Raw genomic sequence first — 25,709 nt, 5'->3', positions numbered from 1 at the left:
ATTTCGTATAACCGCCTATTTAATTAGATATTTATATTAATTACTCGAATAGAAATTATCGCCTTAATTTTACTCTCAATAATATAAAGATCGAGTATCTGAGCTCGATGTTAAACGCACAAATGAAAAATCGGCAAAACTTTTCTCATTTCCAGATGAAGTTGGTGCGGTGTTGCATCACATATGTATATTGCCATTGCACAGTATGCAAAGTGATACGTAGTTTCGTTTCCCTGCTCCGATCGCACTCGCATAATTGACAAAATTATTGCGAATAAATCACGAAGAGCATCAATAACGTTGACTCGTTGTATGTTGTGCAAACACATAGCATTGCTTCCTAGTTTCTCCTTCGATCGAACGAAGCAGTACTAGTTTATCGTGGAACACGAGCTCGTCGTTTATACAATAGTTTTATTATAATGCAACCGAGGTGAGGAGAATATGAGAAGGTTGATACCAACCTACCAGTGTCCTTGCATTCTTGACAATCGCCGTCCCAAATGCCAGGACGCTCCTTCTTCTTTTCTTTCACCTTCATAGAGATGAACCTTAAACCTCAATACGAGAAGTTCGCGCTTGGCAGAATGGGATCCTGATCGCCACCGGATTAACAGACGCTTCCAGTGACCTTTGTATATTGCCTCGTGCCAGGTTAAACTATGTGATTATAGTCACGTGCAGAATGCCATTCCTTTAACCTTAGCGCTGCTTTGTGCATCGCTGCAGAAATCAACTATTGTTCCATTTAACTAGAATAATACCCCTGTTTACTGAACCTCGAAAAATTTAAATTATGATTTTATCGATTAGTATTTGAGCATGACTATTAGATAATATGAAAGAGTAATATATTTTACGATATATTTGAATTGCAACACTATTCTCATTATCAATATTATCAATATCATTTACTTATCGTTTCGTTAACTGCCTTGCAAATTTTATATATTTTGAAGCCTGGGAGCACTACACCATAACATTTGATTTTTGCGAAATATATTGTATTTGCGCGTTTTTCTTCTGACAGTATCATCTAAATAGATTATTCACATTGTTAAAAATTGTCTAGTACATGAAATTTATCTTATTTTAATCACTGCAAAAATTTAAAAACGTGAGTCACCGTTGACTAACGTGAAAGGGAACGAGTTGACATAGTGTTCTAAAGTAAATTACGCCAAGATACTTTGGTTCGTGGAATTCTAATGTAAGAAAAATTACTTATTCCTTGTTTATTCATTAATAATATAATTTGAAAATCAAACAATAACGAGTGGCAATTAAGATTATTCTGTTCTAAGAACGACGTATTATTCGGTCCAACGATAAATGATTTATGACTGTATCTAAAACAGACATTATCAACAGATCTATTCATGACATTTGGTGTAATGAACATTAGCAGACAACACAATATAACCAGCGTCGTCAATGGCTAGTCGATTAACGAGATAATAAGCCAACGACTCGTCAGCCAATGGCTCATAATGAGGAATCGTGCGTAATGATCGTACGTGAATGACATATCAACGACAAGACAATCGTATAAGATCGAAGCACTTCTTATGTCGACGGTATAATAAATCCGTGAGCTGTGCAAAAAAATTCTACAATTCCTGAAAATGACAAGTAGAAAGTACATGACGAGTGTACAAATCAGAATCAAAGATTTAACAAGTCCTACAGTTCGTAATAGTATCCATTAAATTACGTGTGTACTAATTAAAATTAGAACAGGGTGCTGTCAATTCGATGAGACATTCATTAAATCCCCCTGGGAATTCACAGGAATTTAAAAAGGCAAATAGTATCCCTACTCTTAAATTAATATATTATCATATTTAATAATGTGTCATTAATATATTATCTAATGTATCATGTAGTACAAACTTTTACAATTTTCTTATTATGTTACAATTGTTCTAATATTAAAATAAGTAAATAATACGTACAATGAGAAATGCCATAATATGTCTTATGATTAGTATAAACAATAAAATAATAGGAATGTTTATATCTATTATAACATATTTCAATACATTTTTAAAATAGAAAAATGTAACATATGATTTAACATTTAACAAAAGTGCAAAAAATACACGTTAAGAAAAGATACAAATATTTTATATGAAGAATAAATATTGGAAATAACAATATTCTGACAATGTGAGGAACAGAGAGAAGATAGCACCGTTGTGTAAATCTGGCACAATATCGAACATCGATCGCATGATTGTGCCGGCATTTAGGAGAAAACCTTTTCACCCGGCGCTCCCTCGACTAACGGATAGAACAGAAATCGCTCGTTTCATGCTTTGGTACCCTGGCTACCATTCTGTACTACGTTCCGTTGCGAAACGGCGAAAAACCAAATCTTGCGCTGACTTTTGTTGTCGAGCTAGACTTTCGATCATCCGGCAAGCAAATTACGATCTGCCAGATTATTCGGTTTGTGGTTTAACCGCGAAACCTTTAGAAATTGCACTATTAAGAAAACAGATCAAACTGTGCAAGCAAATATCTGTGAAAGCCTTGTTCTTACAATTTGTGAATCTTACCATTAAAATATCGATCTGTCTAACAACAAGGAATAAATTCAATTAGATCTTAATCCATAATAATTTCAAATGAAACGAATTATATTTCGATCTTCGACAAAAGAAAGTTTACGTTAGTAAGAAATGTGGATTTATTCTATTACGCTTATTACGCTTATTATTATATTATTATATTATACATCTTGTATTTACCAATGGAAATTTATTTTAATATTCCTGTTACCAAAGATTTTGGTACTGAATATTCTTCATTATTGTACTTATTGTTATTATTAAAGTTGTTATTATATAGTTTTTATGCTCTCAGGACATGGAGTTTCTTTTGTAAGATAATAATAGATCAATAAATATAAAAATATTCTACTACTATATATTTTTTAAAAACGAGTCACTTTGACTGGCTTTAGTAGAGATAGCTACGACTCAAATGCCAGTAGTTCTAGTGTTAAAATATAAATACGTAGTTATATTATGAAATTCATTATATATGCTGTAGATTTATTTATAGCTTCTGATAGATACGAAATTAATTAAAATGCAAAACAAAGTTCACGCCATGAAGGATTAATCGTTTAATCACTCAAGAAACGTTCGTTCCCTCGCGACACAAGAGAAATTAATATAGTAATATCGAAGGTCTCGATCTTTGAACATATCTTTATTTAATCATCAATTCTTTAATCTCCAATAAATATATAATTTATCGTTTTAGTATAATTAATCGTTAATTGTCACAGCAAAAAACGTTTTAAAATGACTGGTCTAAACGGCGTCACTTACGAATAAAAAGTACAGCAGCTGCTAAAAGTTTTCGGCCAAGGTGTAATTTCATTATAGTATTCAAATAAGGTGTCTTGAAAGCGAAGATTTGCTGTTGCAATGGGGAATGTACTGTGTTTTAAAAGATATAACGTTATAAAATATTTTGTAAGAAGAATTTCGTTAACGTCTAATTTAAATAGAAATCGAGTTACAAGTTGATTGAAAACTTTTGACACTCACTCTACGTGTTATTAACACGTTTTATCCTTCACGATAAGATAGATAATAAAAAGTGATAAATCTCAATATAAGAATCAGGCTTAAAAATAAAATTATGCTCTTCATTTACATAACTTTTCACTATCACTTTTTACATAACAACCTATCTAGGTACAATTGTACAAATTCAAGCTAAACCTTGAGAAAATATTAAAAATGGAAAAAAGAAGAAATTGAATTTCTTACTACTCGAGATGTTTACAAAGCATCGAGCAAAATTCTTTGCCTAAAGTTGTACAAATATTTCCATAAATACAACACCTGAATTATGTATATCTCTAATGTATCTCGAATTCCAAATATTCAAACGCTTCCATGTGTTTTCGATAATTCCAGACAAATAAATTCTCCAATTTCGACAGACTTTCTAACGCACGTAAATCGACCACTGCCATAGGATTTGGCTGATAGAGCCATAGTGACTAAACACAAAGTGTTTCCTTCGTTCGAGTGTACTAGTGACGTATCGAGTGATGCAATTAATCGATGATAACTGTAATTAAGAGAAACTCTCGTTAGAAGTTTTATCGAGATACCTGACCTCACAGGTTATAGTGGCGATCTACCGCGTCGGAACTCGAGTCACCGCAAGTATTGGCTCCGTTTTCACGATTTCTGGATTCCAAAGCCGTCGCCGGAGCAACAGCCACGGAGCACATTTTTCTTACTTGCGACACGAAAGCAACACGTTGCGAAATAGAACAGTGACATAAGTATTATCCGATGTTTAGGCTTCCGATTTCACCAGCCCTTTCATCTCCAGGTGACAAGGATTCACATTTATCTTCGAATGTTCTTTATCCACGAGCTGTAACGAGCTTTACTTGTCTCTGACGACTGAGATTACAGCCAGTGATATCGTTTAGATACAATGGAAAGCTGAAATCGTACGATTAATTGGCTTTTTGTTCGACTTACTTGGAATAGTGGAATTTCTACGGGAATAATTTCACTTTTATTCTATTTGTGGTACATTCGAACCTCCAATATCCGACTTAAAAATTTCTGTTATAAAATGTGTTCAAGTCAAACGTTGATTTAAAAATGTAATTGTTCTCGGTGTTAAGAGATGAACCTCTTAGAAGCTAAGCTGATCAACTCCATTTTTTATGCAGTTATCAATATTATATTATCGGAATACGTAATTAATATTCAACATATCAGAAAGATATCTCATTTTCATAAATTTATTTACGATAAAGAGGTGGCATGAATAATCCCAAATAATAGTGTTTTATAATTGTCGCGTCTCTATGTATCTTGATTTATGGGGTTAATACGATATCTTAGCGATTTAATGTTTCATGATGTATTAAAATACGTCATTCTGAAACATAGACTTCTTAAATATAAGGGAAATTACTTTTCCAAAAATCTCAAAAAACTTAAACATACAGTGATGCCACTTTTTACATTAATTTCACTAAACAATTCACAAATCCATGCTTTCAATCCACTCTATAGGCAAATTTCGCGTTCGCAAAAGCAATCACGCTTGACTTATTGCACGGCTTAAGCAATTACCCGTTAAGTCTTTTAATGAGACACTTCAATTAAAGGTAGTCGTAATTGCAATCTGTGTGTTATTGCCGGTATACTAATCAGGAACACAACATAGAAAATAGTGATTTATCGTGCATCTTGAAATTTCAACATTCACACTGTTCGTCACTGTATTATCCTGCGAATGATCCTGTCTCTCTCGATAAATTATGATACTTATTTACACCTACTCGTATCGTTCCAAGCAAACAGGCTGTGAATACGCGAAACCGCTACACGGTGTCTGTAATTGATTACCTCCGTAATTTAATTACGATCATCTGGCTGATGAGTTGTACATTAAACGAAAGCGCGAGCGCTCTCTAACCAACGATCAAGTTCGTATGTTTACGTAGCCGTTCATCAGATTCGTGCCAGTGGATTGGACAAAACGACAGCCACATAGGTATGACGAATCGCGCCACACTTGATTGACTGTCATCCTCTTTTGAAGGCAGTGAGAGCTCTTAAGGACTATAGGCAACCGGCTTTCTTGCATGTTTGCGACCAGGAAGGGATCTCACCGAGATTACATCGACATCTTGAAATATTTCCGTGTCTCTCTGAGACGCGTATAACAACACAGTGCGCTGACCACGTGAAAAAAGAAGAAGTTTCACGCGGACGCAATGCTCGAGGAATGTACAGCCAGACGAATCTTTGAACGAGGTATAAGCGACCTCTCTAACAAGGGTTTCCGTGCGCGCGTAAAGAACGTTTTTCATTCGTCCTGAATTCCTGTTAATTGTACCTGACGTCCGGATCGAACGCAACCATTCGGTTTTTTAAAGTTAGATCGTGGAATGAAAACGCATTACGATTATGATCGTCCGATGGTGTTTCGAAAGTGACGTATGGTGTTGCTTAAAAGAAATGGAATAAAAAGTATATTCCGTATTTGGAAGGAGTTTTATATAGCCGAGGGAAATTATCGTGGTGAATAAATAAGTTTTTACGAATGTTTTATGTCTCTTTGTTCTAATCGTATCTATAAACGAATATACACGAAATTCCACGTTTAATTAAAAACGCGCGAGGAAAACGTAGTAGGGTCGCTTTCGTTGAATTTTTAATTGACAAGTGTAGGATTAGCTGGAGTAGAAAAATAGGAAAGCTGAATCGTCATGATTTTCGCCTGTGATCGTCGAGTAATATCCACATTATCGCAAGCATGAGACGTTCCATTCGGAAACTTTAGATCTATCAAATACGGTCATGGCTGTCTCACGTTATCGTCGCCCATTACAATCGTCGGTAGCGTTAGTTCATTTACATAAGCTATCTACTACTATTGTCGATTACTATTTCTTAATTACCGAGATAATCGAGGAGACGACCTTCGCGCATTGTTCATCCTCGTTCATACATCAACTTGTAAATGAATCGCGCTCTCATCTATCGATGAATCAGAAGGACGAGGTTCCGGCACGTCGCGTCGTTCGGTTTTTTCCTCCAGTTGCTCCTTTTTCTCACGCTGCCTTCCTATAAATCACCGTGTTAGATAATCACCGTTGACTGCTAAGGAATTCGAGTAAAATCTCGTACGTATTAGTCAAGTTACCTGAATTCAAGCCTGTTGAGCTCGAGTAACGTGATTTTCAAGGATAATGGAAAATAAAAAGAAAACAATTATACATAGGTACATATTTGATGCACTTATTTAAAATATCAATTATAATCATAATCATAATGGAAATATTACATACGCGAACTAAACGAGCAACCAGAGAATGCTCTTGCTCCCGCTTTATCTTCTCATTCGTTTCGTTTTTACTAACTCTTAAATACGCCTTTAAGAATAGCCGGTGGTAGTAAAAAGCGATTCACGGCAAACCACATGCGCTACCTAATTATTACAAACTGTACGCGTATCAACATGAAAGGTAGCCATGCGCATGGTATACAATCGTCGACTAATCTACACGACGATATCACTGCTGTACTTGCAAGACGACCATCTGCAAAGTATAATCCTCGACGTGGAAACGGGCAAACAAAGAAGCTGGCATTTGAATGCCAGCGATTGGCATGATCGGGCAACAGACTTCGTGATCCTGCGAAATTGCGACGTCCATGCCTCTGCCTCTTTATTGCTTCTTCGCCGGTAACGCCCGGATCTCGATCTTCGAGTTCGTGCATTTCGTTAATGAAGCGCTAGACATTCCGTTTCGTTTACCACATCGTATAATTGTTTCATGTATTCTCTATTATGAAAGTTGAAAAGACTGCGCGGCGTATGTATTAAAAGGCATTTGAGGTGTTTATTGAACATAGACAAACTAATTAAACTCTTCATGGCGTAAATCGATTCTTTAATTTCTACATACACGGTACGTGGAAAGTGATTATTGTGTATTGTTACGTTATCAATCAAATTAGAAATAAACAGATATCGTTGAACAAACGAATATAGAGGTTGTTGTATCTAAGAGCAGGGATATCGTCGAATCATTTATAATAAAAAAAGTATCTATGCGACGTTTTCTATTTGATGGCTTTACTTTCTCGTAGTTCGAGTTTAGCGATGAGTCAGAATAATTGTATTTTATTCTAGTCTAATGTCCGTGCGCGCGTTTCTCGCGACGTAGCATTAACGCTACGCTTGCATCTATCGAGTCGGTATTACGACACTGCGTTTTCGTATTTTACAGAAGGGAAACTCGTCGAACTATGCTGCTATGTATGTACGACGTATAGATAATGACTATTATGCATACAATAATAGGGATATTACGAAGTGGTACCTACTAGTAATAGATACTCATCGTTTAACAAACTGAAGATTTTGAATTAATGATATCTATGAAGTTTAAGTATATTTCTTATATGCAAGCATGCAAAAGAGTAATCGTGTATAGAATGATTGGATGATAGTAAAAATAGGCTTCACTCCTATGTAGATTAAACGTGAAGATAATTGATTCAAGTTAACAATTAATGGTCGTGTCAGTGATTTATTAAACGTAATTAATGTTTGCAAGATAGATTTCAATAGAACGTTACGTACAGGAATTATAATAAAGAAAACATTTACATTAAACGAAAATGGTATCATTTATAACATTATTTTATTTAGTAAAACTCGTTTGCTACGGAAGAATATGTATTAATATTTACTGAATAATAATTGAATTAACTTTTAATGATGTTAGGGAGATCATAAATTTACTGGATGTTTAATTATGAGATATTGATCGTTAAAAGTAGTTAAATTCGGTTTGCACGCGATAAATTACTATGTAAATGTAATTGAACAAATCTGTGTTGTAATAACATAATCGTTTTATTGTAACAAAATGTTTTCTTTTCCTTAGAGGTAGTCTTTCGATAATGAAATTATTACTCTGACTTCCAGAACTGACATTTTATTTTCGTGGTAAATATTCAATGTAAACGTTAAGCTTGTTCAAATACATAATTCCCAAACTATTTGATTAAAGATACTTTTTATTAAAGCGTGAAGAATATTTATAGTTAAGGAAAGTAATAATATTTCTAACGCGAGAATGCTTGAACTGTAAGTGGGTAATGCAAGTTTACAGCCTAATATTCTTTCCACAAAGATCACTGCATTGAACACCTACTCTCTAATATACATCTCCATGCATTCCATTTAAACGTAATTATGATATATGTAGTTCAATTTTTCATTTCCTTTAATTAAAAGTTCACCAGTTTTAGAGAAATTAATATGGCATGTTTAATATAGAAACGGTTACATTTCCTGATTATTTCTTATAAGAAACAAACATTCATTATACAGTACTATCAACTGACATTAAAATTATAGAAATAAGTGCATAGTTACTAAATAAGTCTCCAGAAATGAAAGTGGTATAGGTAAAAAGTGTTGGAGAATTTAACTTCATTAAGGGAATACTTCCGTGTTTCCATCCACAAACTGTATGTAATATTCCAATGAAGCAAGATCGATACTTTCCATTAAACTTGGATATCTAGAATAGTATTGCCTAAGACACTTAAGTAAACTGATTTGCTATACAAAATATAAATGGATCATACCGAAGTTCTAATAAAAAAAAAAATAATAACTAATGATACTAGTAAGTGAGTTGCGATAATAATTAGTTTGAAACTGAAACAAATTATAAGTAGATTACGTTGATTGTATAACATATCTATATGATTTAAAGTTATGTTAAATATGTGTAGCATTTAAGAGAAAATAATATTCTATTTTTACGTAAGTATTCTAAAATTGTATATTAGATTTTGAAATTAAAATTTTCACTACAATACTGCAAGCAGTTCTGTGCTATTATTTTTATTATATATTTTTTAAAGATTAGTACAGAATTTAAATTAAATTAATAATTTCATGTATGATTTAAGATATATTTAGAAACGTCATGTGTTACATTTAAATATAAAATCTAATAAATTAATAAATACATATCTTTATAACAATCGATCATGTTACTAATTTGAACAATTAATAGTACAAATATGTCTATTTTAATAAATTTTCTCTTGGTACAAGGAAATTATTCATTGCTCTGTAAGTTTTAAGGTATTTGAGATTTTGATCATTATTAAAAGTATGATCATTAGTCGATAAGTTTGCTTCCTTTTATCCCTACATAAGAAATATTTATAATACCAGCACTACAGACAGAGTATCACAGACAGGTCTCTATGATAATTCCTATGTTCGCCGTAACAAATCGCAGAGGGCGTAAGAAACACTAACTTTCCCGCAGGTCGGTATTTCAGCATCTGAGATACGAAGTCTCATTAACGTCACGTCTGTTCTGTCTTTAATCAATGGTTATTCTTGCAGGGAATATATTTATCTACCTTTGAATCATACTCAATCGATATACTCACTAAAGTGCCATCTATTAGTAAGATATTCAACATCTCGTTGAATATTTGTACTCAATAGCTAAAGTATCTTTTGTAGTTTCAGTTTAGTACCATTGTTAATTTTGAGTGGGTAACAAAATAAACATAATTGTTTTTAAATAAATTTCATCTTTTATTACGAAATATGATGTAAAACGTGATAATAAATTATTAAATATTAAATATAGTACATACATAAATATGTTGTTTTCATAAATACTTGATATAAATATAAATATGTCGTTTTTATAAATAGTTAATATAAATAATAAATACGTCACTTACAAATAGATCTACGGTATAAATACCTAATCGATAATACTGAACAATATATAACCTATTACAATTATTGTCTTTCATTGATTCCTATTCACTAATACGATCAATTATTAGGAAGATAATTTTCCTAGATAACTGATTATCACAAATTGCACCCAAGAATTCTTCGAAAAGGCACTTCAAAGAGGTTCATTTTAATAAATAACTATTGTTCTAAATAAATAATGAATAGATAATAAATACTAATTCTAATGCTCGATGATCGTAATAAATAGTGTTCATGAATAAATAAATTAAGTAACATGATGCCATTTCAACTGCGTTTCGCAATTGTCAGGTTATCTCGAACGATTTTATCACAGCTGACTTTAGCTGTTGTCGTTTATTAGTCATGCATATTGTGACACGACTTTGCTTCCCTCGACGATCGGAATTCTATGTCGTAAATTCTCGATCAATTTCGCTCTTGATCAAATATCTTAAGGAAAAATCATGATAAGTCATATTTTTGGCCCTTCACTAGAGAGCAATTTTCAAATTTAAAACACGCCATCAATTAATTCCATTCGAACAGAGCTCTACTTCTATTTCGTTTTGGGATTAAAATTTCCCCATAAATACTTCAAAAATATCGATTGTTATAACATTAGTCAAGCTTCTGATTTTTTACAAAATATAAGAATTTACTTTTAAAAGAATTATGGTTTCGAAACTAGCAATTTGTTTCCTCCTTCGACTTGTTCTTACTGAGATACTTTCCTTTAGCTAAGAATTAATATGAAAATTATGACAACAGACCATGACTTATCACATTGTTCCCATGTGATCTTCAATTGCTGTTACAAAAGGAGGCAACTCCACTTCACAGTGATCTGAGTAAACCATGAAACAGCAATCGAAAATCAGCCAAAATTAAACCCATTTTTCAAACGTTTCCAACACGAGACCTTCCTTTTTCCATCGCAATAAATACTTTTTAAATTGATAATTATTAAAATATTAGAACCGCCTCCTCATTACCGCAAATCCTTCAATTGCGTTCGTCATATCATTTTCGTCGCAAATAAAACGTTCGACATTTCTACTATCGAATTCGAACGTTATTGTCAGACGTTTCTTCCGGCGCTACTTAATAATTGAAAACGTGCCTCCAAGCGTGAAGATAATCTCTGTACTTGAGAAGCACGCCCCAGTCACGAATAAGTCTTCTAGTATCGTCCTCAGGGTTTCGTTCTACCTTGTTCATGATGCTCCTTTCTACACGCGATGGAATCCGAAGAGACGGCATGGCCACGATATTGCTTTCTACTTCGCACAGCATCATCATCAGGTAAGACTGCGTCGTCTTTAGAGCTTTGTATTTTTTCAAACTCATCTCGTCCTCTAACAATTCCTCGAACGCCACAGCAAATTTTTGAAGATCCGTGTGCAACTTTGGAAAATGATTGACGATCTGTAAGAGGAATTAAAATCGTTTGTCATATCTCTGTCGATGACTCATAAAGAAAAGGAATATAAGAGAACCTATAGGTTACAGCTACGTTGAAATTGATTCTTGAAAGATAGTATGCTTTAATAGAATTTTTGTTTGTAATTCTCAAATCTTGTAGAATTACTTTAAATTAAACAAATATAGGTCGCTATAAAAAATATCTATTTTTTTATCGCTTCAGGTTCTAATACGAATTAACTAAATTTTAACGCAATGTATTCTTTTATGTAACTCACACCTGCTATATTAATCTATTTTGTTCAAACAACATATACATGCGTCTACAATTTAATTTCCCCTATACTATGTTATACGATATTACAACATTTCCAACGATATTATATTTAAATGATACCATTACCATTAATGATAATCTGTTATCGAATTCATAAAATTGCAATGTACATAAAATTACAATATTATAACGTAATTTCGAACTCTTTTACAACTCTGCGATGATGACTTTATCACCGAGTCAGTAACAAAAAGATAGCATTTTAAAAATTCAGTCACTCAAACAATCCATCAATGGATTACGTATCAATAGATCGATCACGATTGTGTCACCTGTTTCACACTTCAATTAGTCTAAGAAATCTTTTCCAACGGAAGATAGAAAAAAGCGAAGCACGCGACGTGTAAAAAGAATCGATATCGTCTGTCGTTGAAACGTGCCGGTGTGAAGAAAAAAAAAAAGAGCGGCGGTATACATCACGGAGTACCCTGAACGTTATCACGGATGCGTTATCAACGTGCACGCATCGTTCTGGAGGACAAGCGCGATTACGCAGTCGCGCGACCCGGCTAACATGAGCAATCGTGTACACCGAATACGCCAAGTTGCATTGCGCGCGCAAACCTCGAACAGCCGCGCACGCTTCTGTTTCCCTGCTACTTTATAATAATTACCGTCTCATTAAAATTTGTTATTTAACGTTACGTTAATTAATTGCAACATCGGGATGCTTGGTCAATTGGCCTGACCGGTGAAAATACGCGCGACCAGCAGCTCTCACCTGTCCTCTCGCGAGTCCGCCGCGCCGCACCTTCTTTCGCCCCGTTTATCCGCGCGCCCCGAAGCTTTCCACGCTCGATGAATATTTATGCAAGGGGGAGCTAAATTAACCGCGTAAAAGAGAATCTTAATTAACCAGCGATACGAACGATAATTAGGTACACCTTTCGGAATGTTGGACACGATGATTCTTCTACTGGCGCGAAATCGTCGTTCTTCGGAAACGAGTAATCTCTTTTTCGTGTTACCGGAGAAATATCGAAGAAACTTTTTAAATAACTTGTCGTTTGATTTTCGTACACTCTATATATTGTGTTGCTTTTGAGCGAAGGGTGGCTGATCTCACTTAAGAAATTTATAAACGAAAGCAGTTTACGTGGAAGATAAAAATCTTAGTCGGAGATCTTTGCTTTGATAAGACGACAAACCGTGATCGAACTATTTTGAAGAAACTCTTCGCGCGTTATACTTGCTGGTTATATGGTTCTCTTCTAGTTTTGAAAATTATTGATCCTATTTGAAAAAAATACAGGAATAAGGAATATTTGATAACGTACTGGAGAAGACGAAGGAGCAAACGATTCTCAGTCAAATATTCTCGTTTTCATATAAACAAATAGACTGTGCCATTCTATTATTTCGACGAAACTTTTCGAACATTATACCGATTCTAATTCAACGATTCTCAAACAAGAATATTTATCTGAAAGGTAAAACTGTCAAAGATCTTCGATTTGATGGAAAGACAAATCGCGGCTGAACTACTATAATATCGAACCTCGATCGTTATATAGTCAATTTGACAAGCAAAAGGAAAACACGAAGAACAAAAGACAAAGAATGTCAGAAATTAAACTCACCGTTTGCGAATTAGTGTTAGCCAGATTCTTAATCATATGCGTGTCCTTCTCGCCCGGAACCCAGTTCGGGATGTACTGATACTCTTCAACACCGATTCGAACATTCTCGTACAGGTACTCGTAGTCTCGACTTAAATAATCATTGATAGTCAATTCGTGTTGTAGCCTGAGATTTTGTATACTGTTGCTGGTTTCTTGTTCGATGTTCGTGTCCAAATAATCGTCGATTTCTAGTTCTTCGCCACACGGTAAATGCCACATCGGTAAATTCGATCTGGTGTGTCTTCTTGGCGCTGCAGACACAGCAGCGAGTATCGAGATCAACAGGTAACCACGTGAGACGAACATTTTCGCGATTATAAATAATAAATTAAATAAGTTAAATATGTTTCGAAGATTTTGATTGCGTGGTATGTAGAACTATCGTAGCGCGTTCGTTCGCTGTAGCTTTTATCAATCGAAGCGTACGATTTGGCTAAAGCGATGTTAGCGATTGGCGTGAGATCGTGAACTGAGATTGTCAAACTCTCGTGCTTCCAGCTTATATACGACATTGTGTAAACAATCGGACGTATATACGCACGCACGTTCGATGACGGGGTGGCGGCTTATGTTTTGTCCAAGTTTTTCGCCGCTCTGCTGAAACTCTTCTTCGAAGCGATTTTTTTTCGAAAATACGACCTACGCCCTGGCTGATTCACGTAACTCTCGTCGCGAAACTATCTGTAGTCACGAACTAATCGTTACGGTAACGTTCGATAGTAATAGAGGTAAATGGCGTGAATTGCAATAAACTCTCTGATATTTATAATTCCGTAATAAGATACGGCGCGACGCGACGTAGCAGCTGATTAGATGTGTCATATCACCAAATGTTAAAATCGACGTAATCGCTTCCTCGTCATCGTATTCCGACCTACAAATTACGATTTTTACGTTCCTCCTCTATGACGAGCTACCTCGCTTCATGAATAAAATTATTCTTTTATCGTTGTTGTTTTTTTTCTTTCGTAAAATCAAAAGTATGGAAAAATTATTTATTTTAATCGAATATACGGGCCGCTACGTTAACTCAGCGAAACAAGAAGCGGGGACAATTGGTGAGATTGTACACCATACGCATCAATCGGATGCTTTGGTATTTTCAAATTTCAAAAATTTCAGAAAGTCCAGTTTTAATTACTTTGAACTGTGAAAAAGATCGTACGTACATGTAGAGCCTAATGTCAGTGTAAATAATCTGGTCGCTAACGACACCTACGTGCTCAGGAGTTGCGATAAGTTGTTGTAAAAGGAAACTAAGTTAAATTAAACTACAAGTATCGAAATCTATCGTCCGATTATGAAAGTTAATAACCGTGGGAATAGAATCTCTTTTATTATTCTACAGTTTGTTTTAAAAGCTAATGTGTCACGTAAATCGAGGGCTTCCTAATCTCGGCTAATCTTTCGTCAAACTTATCTACATGACGTGTTCATATTGCAGATTTGAGAATTCCTACGCCTGTAGACATTTCAATTTTCTCCGAAAAATCAACGACACCTGTCATCGATCGTGTAGAAGTGTTCGCGAGTGCATCGGAAGGAAGAAGGTAGATGCGGTTCCGTCAGCGGTCTTCCGGAAATCTCAGTGCACGTTACGCAGGCGTAAATGCCGGTGTTTATATTGTGATTCAAATAGCGAGGCTAGTAAAAAAACCGGGTGCTAATGTTAGATCATAAATCTTACCGCGAATTAACCTATTTTTATTGATAAAACTGATATTACGTACATATACGTATATGAATAATTTATATATTAACATTCTTGTGTCGATACATTTCTTGAATAGAATTTTCGTATTAAAGTCGGTGTAATCCTATTTTTGACTGATTAATAAAATTTTCATTATATTACTATTCATTATAATTATTCTCTTGTGTTGGTACATTTAATAATCGAACTCTTAATATCAGTATCACACCAATATCATGACGTTCGTTTTATTATTAATCCTATTCGTAAATCATTGATAAATCTGCTATGCTATTTATATCGTTATATGAATTCCCTTGGGATAGTGTTTATCGTTTCTCTAGATACAATCTGGAGCGCAATTTATATGTAAAATTTAATTTTATTATTATAACTAATTTTCTTGCGCTGTCAGCAACTTCGTTATTAGTCTCGTTATCAGTGCTATTGGCAAATCATTGGCAAAATATTTTCTGTTCTTCACATTATTATTATCCGTGTCTGTAAAAATGATTCTCTCGTTGATACGTCCTAAATAAAATCTTAATATAACTGTCGAATAGTCGATTCATGTTTTTCTTAAAATACATACGATACGAACGATCTGCTAAATTTTACGAAGAAGCTTCCTAATTTCAATGGAACAAAGACGTAAAGAAACAAGATCTCTCGTGTGAATGAAAATTAAATATAAATTCGAAGCATCGGCTGCAGTGATTTTTTCAAGCGGAGCTTGTACCATATATTACCAAGATTCGCGGCAGAATAATACGTATGTACGAAAGCAGACGGTGCAGAAAATTGACGTCAAAGCGGTCAATAATTTCGCAACGGAACCCGAAAGGCTAGTCTGAGATGATATGCATAAAAACTAGTGAATGAAGTCTCAACTTAACGTACGCATACTATACGTCGACGCTAATCCTACGTAATTCATCAAACATATGCCATATATGGCGATACTATTATTAGCGGGTCGGTCGGATTTGTCTGACTAAAATTGGATCTTCTCACATCAGATTAGACTAACGCCATACGGTATTCCGGGTATGATTGCGTACATCAGTATCCAGGGCAAACAAACAATACTGCGTACAGTAGGAACATTTGCGTACGAACATTTCAAGTCGTCGTCCATTATCAGAAATTTCGAACAAGTTATATAAATTAGGAGAGATTACATATTTCCAAACTCGTTTTTTTACGATTCAAATTAATACGATAATTACTGTACAGCTAGCGATACAAATGACTTTGTACTTTCAGCTTATCAAGCACTTATTGAATCAAATGTAATCTCGGAATGTAGATTGTTCGTTTTGTATGTCATCAATGATTAATAAGACTGTAAGTTAATTTGGAAATTCTTTTAACCTGTGCGATGATTTTCCTTTTTTATAATAATTTTATCATTATTATAGATAGGAATTGTGAATTCTGTTATTATTTTTCTTTTCTTTTAGACATTTTCTCGTGCTTGTACGTCTTATCCCATGCAATATGATCAATTTTTATTACAAAATAATTGATTTATTTAAAAAAAAGTGATCACATAAGCGTTTGATATATCATTAGGCTGAATATGTTTATTTAATTTCATATAGAAAGTATCGATACTTTGATACTGACAATTGTTACATTGGAAAAATTGTTCTAAAAATAAATCATTACATGGGAACGTTTATGTGTGTATGGAAATAGTAATGAATATCGGTAAAAACTTTTCAATCCTTCGTGCACTCCTGATACTGAACCTGTTATTCAGGGTACTTTTCTAGTCGATAAAGGACTCTGAAGGGCTTAAAGAAAAATGATAACAAAAGATTTCAGTAGAAAAACTGACAGGTACCAAATATAAGAATCTACTATAATATTTTATATCGCCAAAAATTAAATACGTATAAAAGACAAAGGGAATATTAAAAATAATGTATTACACTAATTTAATTAATTCTCGTGAATCATTTGTACTATTGCTAATAATATAATATTAATTACGATAATTACGATAATTATAAATACAAAATTATAACTTGCTCCAAATAAAATTAATTAATTAAATATTTATTATAGGAAATTGAAAATAGGAAAAAATTGTAATGTGTGTAGCTATGTTATATAAATTTTTTGTATATTAATTAAACATTCTTCGTAACAACAGTTACATGGTAAATCACAGGGAATCACAAAATATTGAGAAAATTATTTAACAGCTTATATTTAATCGATACATTACTCAACCGTTTTATGAATCGAATAATAGGAACGAAAGTACATTTGAAATCTATGAATAAAGGATTAATTAATTTTTCCACAGCAACTTATTATACAAAGTTAAATTTTATCTTTTTAAGTGTCGTGCTGACCAAGGAAATTTGTTCTCATTAAGAAATTTATTGCTTTATTGTTTTTCCATGAAATTTTTATTTTATTTCCGTTTAATTACATACTTCTGTGTGGGTAACCTGCACAGCTTCACCAATTCGTTATTATCTCGCAACACACCAATACCAAGCTGCCTGGACAGTATCGATAACGATCGTCAGCTGATTAAAGGCGAATGCGCGAACGGTTCATAAAACCCTGATACAATTTATTAAAGTCTGGTGTTGCATATAAATAGGAAATTTGCAATTAAGCTGAAATGTTGTTTAAGGATACCATTGGACGGAGTCGGGAGAATAAAAGTCGAATGACTGTTCAATACAAAAACATCGGATTTATTCGAGACGATTACATAAGTATAGAAATGACAATAAATAATATATGCGATGGTAACGTGATATAATAAATAAATTGTAACGTTATGTACGCCTACGTGTACGTCAGAATAAATACACCTACTACGTATACTTGATAAAATGTAAGTGAAATCCTTAATGTTTAAATGTGCGTGTATAAAATGTTCAAGTATCACGTCGTATGAGAAATTTTAATATTAAGTACAAAAATATCTAACGTTAAAATACATATATAATACCTAAGTACCGGTTCGATACAAAACATTGATTGTCTATAATGTAAATATATTTTCGTTTTAACGCAGATAAACCCATTGTTCTCGCGCCATTCGCGCGCGCATCTTCAACGTCTCTATACGAATAATTCTTATAAATCCAAATTATAATATTGGTCCCTTGTTATTCGTGTCATTTTTAAGGACACAATGAATTATTTTGTCTGGCCCAAAATAGAATGGAAATTAAGGGAACGAAAATTGCATCGTTAAAAGTATTCCGCTCTATAAGTATCGCTAAATTCTTCCATTCGAAAGCAAGTAAGAAGCAAAGTATCGGGTAAGATAAAGTTTGTCATGTTCGCGACAAGACGAGATTCTACGGGCTGGAGAGAAAAAAATAAAATAAAAATAAAAAGAAGTAATGGTATTACATCTAAATACGTATTGTACGCGTAAACGCACGTTACTTAAAAATATAGTATAATGCGCCTATGTATAAAACGTAGGAACTCTGTACGTCCGCGTACGCTCAAGATATCACAGCTAAACGACATTAAGCTTTCGTCTGCTTACGTTAAAGCTACAATAAATAAGTTTTACACGAACTGTTCTGTTCGATATTAAATCGATTACTGTCACGACCTGTTAATTTCACACACGCGTTTCGAAATCTCGATACTATCGAGTCTCGTCTCGATGTTAAACACGTGCTGTAGAACTTCGTTTATCTGGACTCATTGAAGGACAAACAATTCAATGGCAATGATATACACGCGCATCTTTAACATTAGAACCAAATTAAAAATAGAGAAATCGGTAAGTAATATAAAATTGTCGGGTCACACGTTGGCTTTCGTATTGTTCGTTCGCAAAACATGGAAAATTACTTATTACGTTTTTCTCTCTTGCAATTTTCATGCGTAAAGTAATACGATATATAAACGAATATTGTATAAAAATTATTTGTTAATTCCGTATCATTATACGTAATGACAATCAGATCGACGATGAACGTGTTGATACAGCGTACTAATTAAAATTTCGTTCAAATAAATAACAAGGTTTAGATACAGCTTGGTAAAATCGAATAAAAAGTAAAATTCAAATAAACGAAGTTCTACTATATTCGTAATCAGCCACGATTGGTCAAGTATCAAATTATCATGTTAGAATATGCGCACATTGCGTGCAATGCGAAGAGTTACAACAAGTTCTGCAAATATTTTTCATAGCGAATAAGCTAACTATTGAAACGATAATTTGGATTTTTCTAATTTTTAATCAACTCTCGTCGCATTTTCCACGCATCTATTACATTTTGATAATGCTAATTTTCTACTATTTTGTCTTTCCGTACACGCAATATAGTTAGAAATTTCAGGCGCGTTCATTCGCAGCGACGATCCTTTTTTAATTCGACCATCTCTTAGAAATCGAACTTTTTCTTTTATCAATGTTATTCGCTATACTAGTTATTTAAGTATGTTATTTATCATAATACTGTTCTGAAGTACACTTCGTAATACTGGTCTCTAGTATACAGCTTGATTTTCAATAACAATTTCATAGTACTGTCAAATGTACCAGTTATCGAAAACAAAATGGCGATTTTCTTTTTTTTTTCTTTTTGTAATATGATTGTTATTCTCGTCTAATTCTATCGCGAATCTCTTAACGCTACACCATCGGAACAAACTGGCAAGATCGTAAAATAGTAAGCATCTATTGAATGATCGTAACGATAAAATAAATAAGATATAGAATATATGAATGAAAATTCGAAGAAGGTGAAAATACTGGGCGTCCCGTAACTGAGGGTACTATTCGCAAGTATCAAAGTAATTTTATATGAGAAGATAAGCCGAGAACGTAGAATACAATTGTTTCGTACGAGTTCTTTTTATTCTTTCGTAAAGTAGCATTTACTTCGTATTTTATTTAATAAAAATTTAGCACGGAAAGTAAAACTGTATACTCAAGGAACTGAAGATTATGTTCAACAATTCCCGAAGTAATAAAATTATCCATTGTTTTTTATCCTACCCGATAAAATAAATGTAAACACAGACAAATATCAGAGATCAATATTCTGAAAATCAAAATCTCGTATGGAAAATTGTTCCCGTATGTACGTACCTTATATCTACTTATATGTTTACGTAGAATCGTCTCGTTGTCAATCGTACCACCAATTACGATACACCCCATACATCTTCGTGGAAGATTGACAGGCAAATCAATTTTTACGCGATCATAAATACTAAGTGCTTAAAACACTGATCTTACCAGGTCCGATCAAATGACCGGTTTCAAAATTTAATTAAAAATTGTGCACTCATCGTTATTTCTTTTATTCGTCTAATCTTATGTAAATTCTTGTATTAGCAAAAATTGAGAATTTGATTAATCGGATAATATAGGAATTTGCATAAAGTTAGATGAACAAAAGAAATAACAATGAACGTACAATTTTTAATTAAATTTTGAAACCGGTCATTTGATCGGACCTGGCGAGGTTAGCGCCAAATAAAAAAAATAATAAAAAAGAGAACTAAAGGAACTAAGGAATATTTACGCGTTTTCTATACACAATTATCTTAAATGCCATTTAAATTAATACTTGTGTGAAAATATAAAAAAAAACAAAGAAAAAATGTAACGCGATGAATATGTGTTCCAGTCACAATAATAGAGAGAGTTCTTTGCCACAAGGTGAAAGAAGTTACCTGTTAAACGTCCTTTTAAAATAATCGATAGAGTAGATCTCGTAAAAACGAAGAGAAACCTTGTGAGATGAATTTCATCACATTCCCGCGAGCTTCTTTTGTTTGTTTCTCATCAGTTTGTTCCTCGGAATACCCTTTTTTGGTCCCTGAGGCAAGGAACTATTTTGGCCAGCGCCCTTTGGATGCTTCCTAACTGGCCTTTTTTGCTTCTTAATTTTCGATATCCCTTTACCCTTTGGCCTAGATCCTTTTTTTATGTTCTTAGCTCCTGGATTCGGCCTATTAGGATCGCAAGTGCCTGGACCACGTTCGGTTGCGTTACGGAAGGCCGCCGTCCAGGCGTCTAGAAACGTCTGATATAATCTGATCACGCCCCAATCTTGTATTAACATCGATGTTGAGTCGCCTTCCTCCGCCCAATACGAACTTTCCGTCACAATCTTCGCCGTATGCGCTTCGGGAACTTGCAACCCTAAGTTTAAGATCGCAGTCTCCACTTCGCATGATACCTGGAATAAAAAATGCAAGATTGACGTGTTTATTGGTGGTGATATATATTAAAGATAATGAAACGAAGGATCGCAGTATACAGCAAATTTAGTCATAATAATATCGAATCGTTTGGGAAGTTCATAGCAAAAATTAAGAAGAGTGCATTGTGTTATTGAAAAGATTTAATTTCGTTCGATGGCTTCATGACATCTTTTCTGAGAAACATTCCGTTATTTTGCCTAATAAGTTTCTTCAAGTGCTTAGAATATTTAATTTCTAGTAATCGAATCAGTTTCAGAAACGTAAAGACAAAATATCCAGAATCGAACATTTCTATTAAGATACAACATACTTTATCTGTTTTTTTTTTTTTTTTTTGCCGATACCGGTCCGACGTTATCTTGTTGAAAAAACGAAGTCTTTGTAATTAATCAATACCGGATGTTTCTTTTCCGGAAATTTCCATTTTGTGATTATATCTTGTTTACTTCCATCAAAAATAAAATAATAACCGAACACGTTTCGAACTTATCGAACGATCCATTCGGTCTGTAGTAAGAATTTTATAGCAAGAAGCAAGATGAATAATGCTTTATCTTAAACATCAATCTTCGAAATATCCTATTTTTAAACATTACATTTGCAGAATTTAAATTTTTAATTTTAAGAATTTAAATATTATCTACAAAAACAAATGAATCGTTCATCGTATTTTATAGTATTTACATCGTAGTATGATATAAAGTTTCCGTACCCTGAGGATCTCATTGTACATTTGATTAATGATCTCGTTTCTGGTGTCCATCATTTTGGATCCATCGTTAATATTAGATTTCAGGTGGAAAGCTCTGAGATGATCGAACGTGATGGCGAACCTTTGTAGCGAATCGTAAAGGTGTGGAAGCGCACGCTCAGCTTTCTTTCCCTTTTCGAGACACAAAACCGTCTTGCTATACCACTCGTATTCCTTCTCCGGCAGCCATGGCATGTTGTACTGCTCCTTCAGCTCTTTGTACACCTGCGAATGAAAGTTGAGATATTGTTTTGTCTAAATATTTTTCATGTACATATTCGACGCTACAATTTGTGCGCTCGATTTCTTTGAAACTACACAAGTGCACACCGCGTCATTCTTCGTGGAACTAAGAGAGTGCAGAATTCTTCCCAAGCAGTTTGCTGAACTTTTATATCGTACCGTACGAATAATTTTGCCAGTTTAGTGTACGATCTTTCTGTTGCGAAAACAATTCTATTTAGTTTCGAACTTTTTATAAGTACGTCATATTTTTTTCGTCCGTAGATAACCAATACAACGTATAAAAATGAATATAATAATTAAATATATTACAAATACTATCAAGATATAGAAAAGAAACTCTGTGCTTGTTATTTCATGCTCTCTCTTCTTCTCTAAACGGAAGTCATCTTTATTTAGAGAAATTGGTATATCTCTAATCATGAAAATAGTCTCTACTGACTCAGACTCTAAGTTTTCAAAGTATTTTAAATACCACATGCTCAAGGTATGAACATAAAGATTTTCCATCAAGTTCAAGTACTTTCTCCGGTTGATATAAGTTTAACGCTATTTGTGTGTTAATTCCTAAATGGAACGATTTGACAAATAGACTATAACGCTATTAATCGCGACAGAAGGCTCGCTTCGGGCGATATTGTTCCTTGAAAAATGCAATTACGCTCGTGCGTGGCACATCGTAACAAATGTAAATTACAAGCAGAACAGAAAGTAGGACTTTAGCACTAGCACAACTCGTGCGCACGTGCGAGTCTCTCTGAAAGAGCCGCCCACTCTCCTTTACCCCGACGCGACGCGGTTCAGCGATTAATTACGAATCGCGGTCAGGTCGAACGTCATGCTTTACCTTCGAGTACACCTTATGCACATCCTTCCGACGCGTTTTGTAATGATCATGGGCAACTCGAAGCTGCGTCCGCACCCTCTTCAACGTTCTATGAACGCTGTGCCTCTGTGGCATTTTTTTGAATTGCATCGCCACTGGATTACCGCAAGGTTGTAACCACCGGTCCATATTATTCGTGTTGGATACGGCGGTGCGGGGGTCGTAAATGGGTGCACCTGAAACCGTATTCAGGCCCGAACTCAGGAAGAATGCAAGGGTCGTCAAGGTAATCGTCTGTGACACCGGATCTGTAACAGAAGCCAAATTGCTAATGTCAGGAAATTATATCATATTGCATAGTGATTTCGTTGACATTGTTGTATATCAAATTCTGTAACGATATCTCGATAATTCCTATTGTTCTATCTTTCTATATTATACATTTTAACCGTGATGCTTTGAAAGTTATGTATGTACTCCTATACCTGTGTTTTCTTTTTTTTTTATTTTTACTGTATGCAGTCACTATCGTTACTGTTTACTATTTTGCCAGCCCCAAACATTTTCTATAGCAGCTATCAGTTGTTAGAAAAATTTATGTATGAGTATGTATGTATTCTTGTACCTATGTTTTCTTTTTTTCATTTTTAATGTATACATCTATCATTGCTGTCTACTATTTTACCAGCGCCAAACATTTTCTATAGCAGCTATCAGTTGTTAGAAAAATTTATGTATGAGTATGTATGTACTCTTGTACCTATGTTTTCTTTCTTCCATTTTTAATGTATACATCTATCATTGCTGTCTACTATTTTACCAGCGCCAAACGTTTTCTATAGCAGCTATCAGTTGTTAGAAAAATTCTAATCAATCGAAAGCGTTTACTTTCGTAAGCAAAGGGAACTTTATTTATAAAGGTTTAATCAAACGTTTCAACACTGTGCAACACATGGAATATATTAATCGTTATAACACGAGTTAACTGTATTTTAATTGAACGCGTAGTTTCCTTCATGCCGAGATAACCAGAATATACCGCAGCAATTTACAGTTTAAAGTTTAATTGTACTTAGGTCTAATTGTGCTGATTATTTTGCCGTTGTGTTCACTTGATATGAAGAAACAAACGAAGAATGAGAAAATGAGTTGAGGATGCAATGAGATAATTGATATGTAAACTGGATGACTTAATTTCAATCAGAATTCAAGTAACGCGTCGCTGTCATTCACCAGCAACAGCACGATGCATTAATAAAATCGCGTATTGTTTCGATTTTGAAATACGTCACGTCGGTACGTGTAATGAAGATGGCATTGCATCAATGTCGTGCGTACACGCTTCGCCGTTTATTTCGTCTTTAAATAAAAATGACTCGAAACTCGAGTCTACGACAGATTACTTTTGTAATCGGAAACTTATTAGGGAAATAATAATTTCCATAAAACGAATTTATTCTCCCCAATCGATAATAATCCAATCGAGTTTTCAGTTAGACTGTAAATTCAGCTTAAATGATACGAGTTTTCATCGATTCTTTACGATCGTTTATACCGCGAAGAAACGAAACATAGAAATTTAATTTCTCGATTTTCTGAAGGAAATTTACCAAGAACTTAGTTCCTGACACGATGGATACTCTTCGGGAAAAAATGAAGAAAGCGAATAATTCCGGATTTCGGCGGTACCGAATTTCAAGACCTCGTAAGATTCCGAATTCCAGTTTCTCGGATTTAAAGATCGAAGCCGGAGCCATCTCTGGTGAAAATGATTACGCGCATTTTCTTCCAACCGATCGTAAGTATGAAAAAGTACGTCGATGTTTGAAGAAGTCTGTCACCGCGAGGCTGTGGAGTCAACAAAGAGAGTAGAGATCGCGATTGAAGAAAGGTCGTATGCCGTTTCACGCCCGAGGGTGTGATAGAGAGATTGCAAAGAGAGAAAGAGAGGAAAAGGGAGAATCGAGGCTCTTCCGACTTTCACAGTCGGCGTACCTACATGGATACGTAGGTACCTACCATTGCACCTACGCGCCAATTTAACAGCGACCAATCGTCGCCCCCGCAGTAGGAAATGGGTTGCAAATCGGAGAATCAGGATTTATTGCGCAATTAAACGTCCCAGCTTACGACTTCCTTCGCGATTCCATACCTTGCGAACTCACCCCGAAGGCGTGCGGATCTTTCGAACTTTTTACGAGGCCAGACCCCCGCCGGTTAATAAATTTCGCGCGAGCTTCATTATCGTTGGATTTCGTGTAAACGTAAAGGGGAGTGTC

General features: G+C 34.4%; 2 protein-coding genes and 1 long non-coding RNA gene across 3 annotated transcripts in view; 1 reads left to right on the top strand and 2 right to left on the bottom strand.

Annotated features, from left to right (window-relative positions):
- LOC126869856 (uncharacterized) overlaps positions 1-25,709 on the top strand; it is an 84,367-nt gene that overhangs the window by 26,756 nt on the left and 31,902 nt on the right. The gene's annotated exons all lie outside the window — the stretch shown is intronic.
- Positions 11,352-14,004, bottom strand: LOC126869853 (uncharacterized). The gene is made up of 2 exons (XM_050626913.1): positions 13,657-14,004; positions 11,352-11,742 (listed from the first exon to the last, which is right to left on the bottom strand). The coding sequence occupies exons 1-2, from the start codon at positions 14,002-14,004 to the stop codon at positions 11,419-11,421; spliced, it is 672 nt and encodes a 223-aa protein (XP_050482870.1). The 3' UTR covers positions 11,352-11,418.
- Positions 18,091-25,709, bottom strand: part of LOC126869852 (uncharacterized) — a 28,114-nt gene continuing 20,495 nt past the window's right edge. Inside the window, exons 2-4 of the mRNA XM_050626912.1 lie at positions 23,452-23,738; positions 22,323-22,586; positions 18,091-21,585 (exon numbers count right to left, since the gene is read on the bottom strand). Of these exons, the coding sequence (XP_050482869.1) occupies positions 21,154-21,585; positions 22,323-22,586; positions 23,452-23,619 (864 nt within the window). The 5' untranslated portion in view covers positions 23,620-23,738 and the 3' untranslated portion in view covers positions 18,091-21,153. The remainder of the gene's footprint in view (positions 21,586-22,322; positions 22,587-23,451; positions 23,739-25,709) is intronic.

This window comes from Bombus huntii, chromosome 9, assembly GCF_024542735.1.
Source record: "Bombus huntii isolate Logan2020A chromosome 9, iyBomHunt1.1, whole genome shotgun sequence".
In the NCBI taxonomy this organism is placed as follows: domain Eukaryota; kingdom Metazoa; phylum Arthropoda; class Insecta; order Hymenoptera; family Apidae; genus Bombus; species Bombus huntii.
This window is presented reverse-complemented; position numbering and strand designations above follow the sequence as displayed.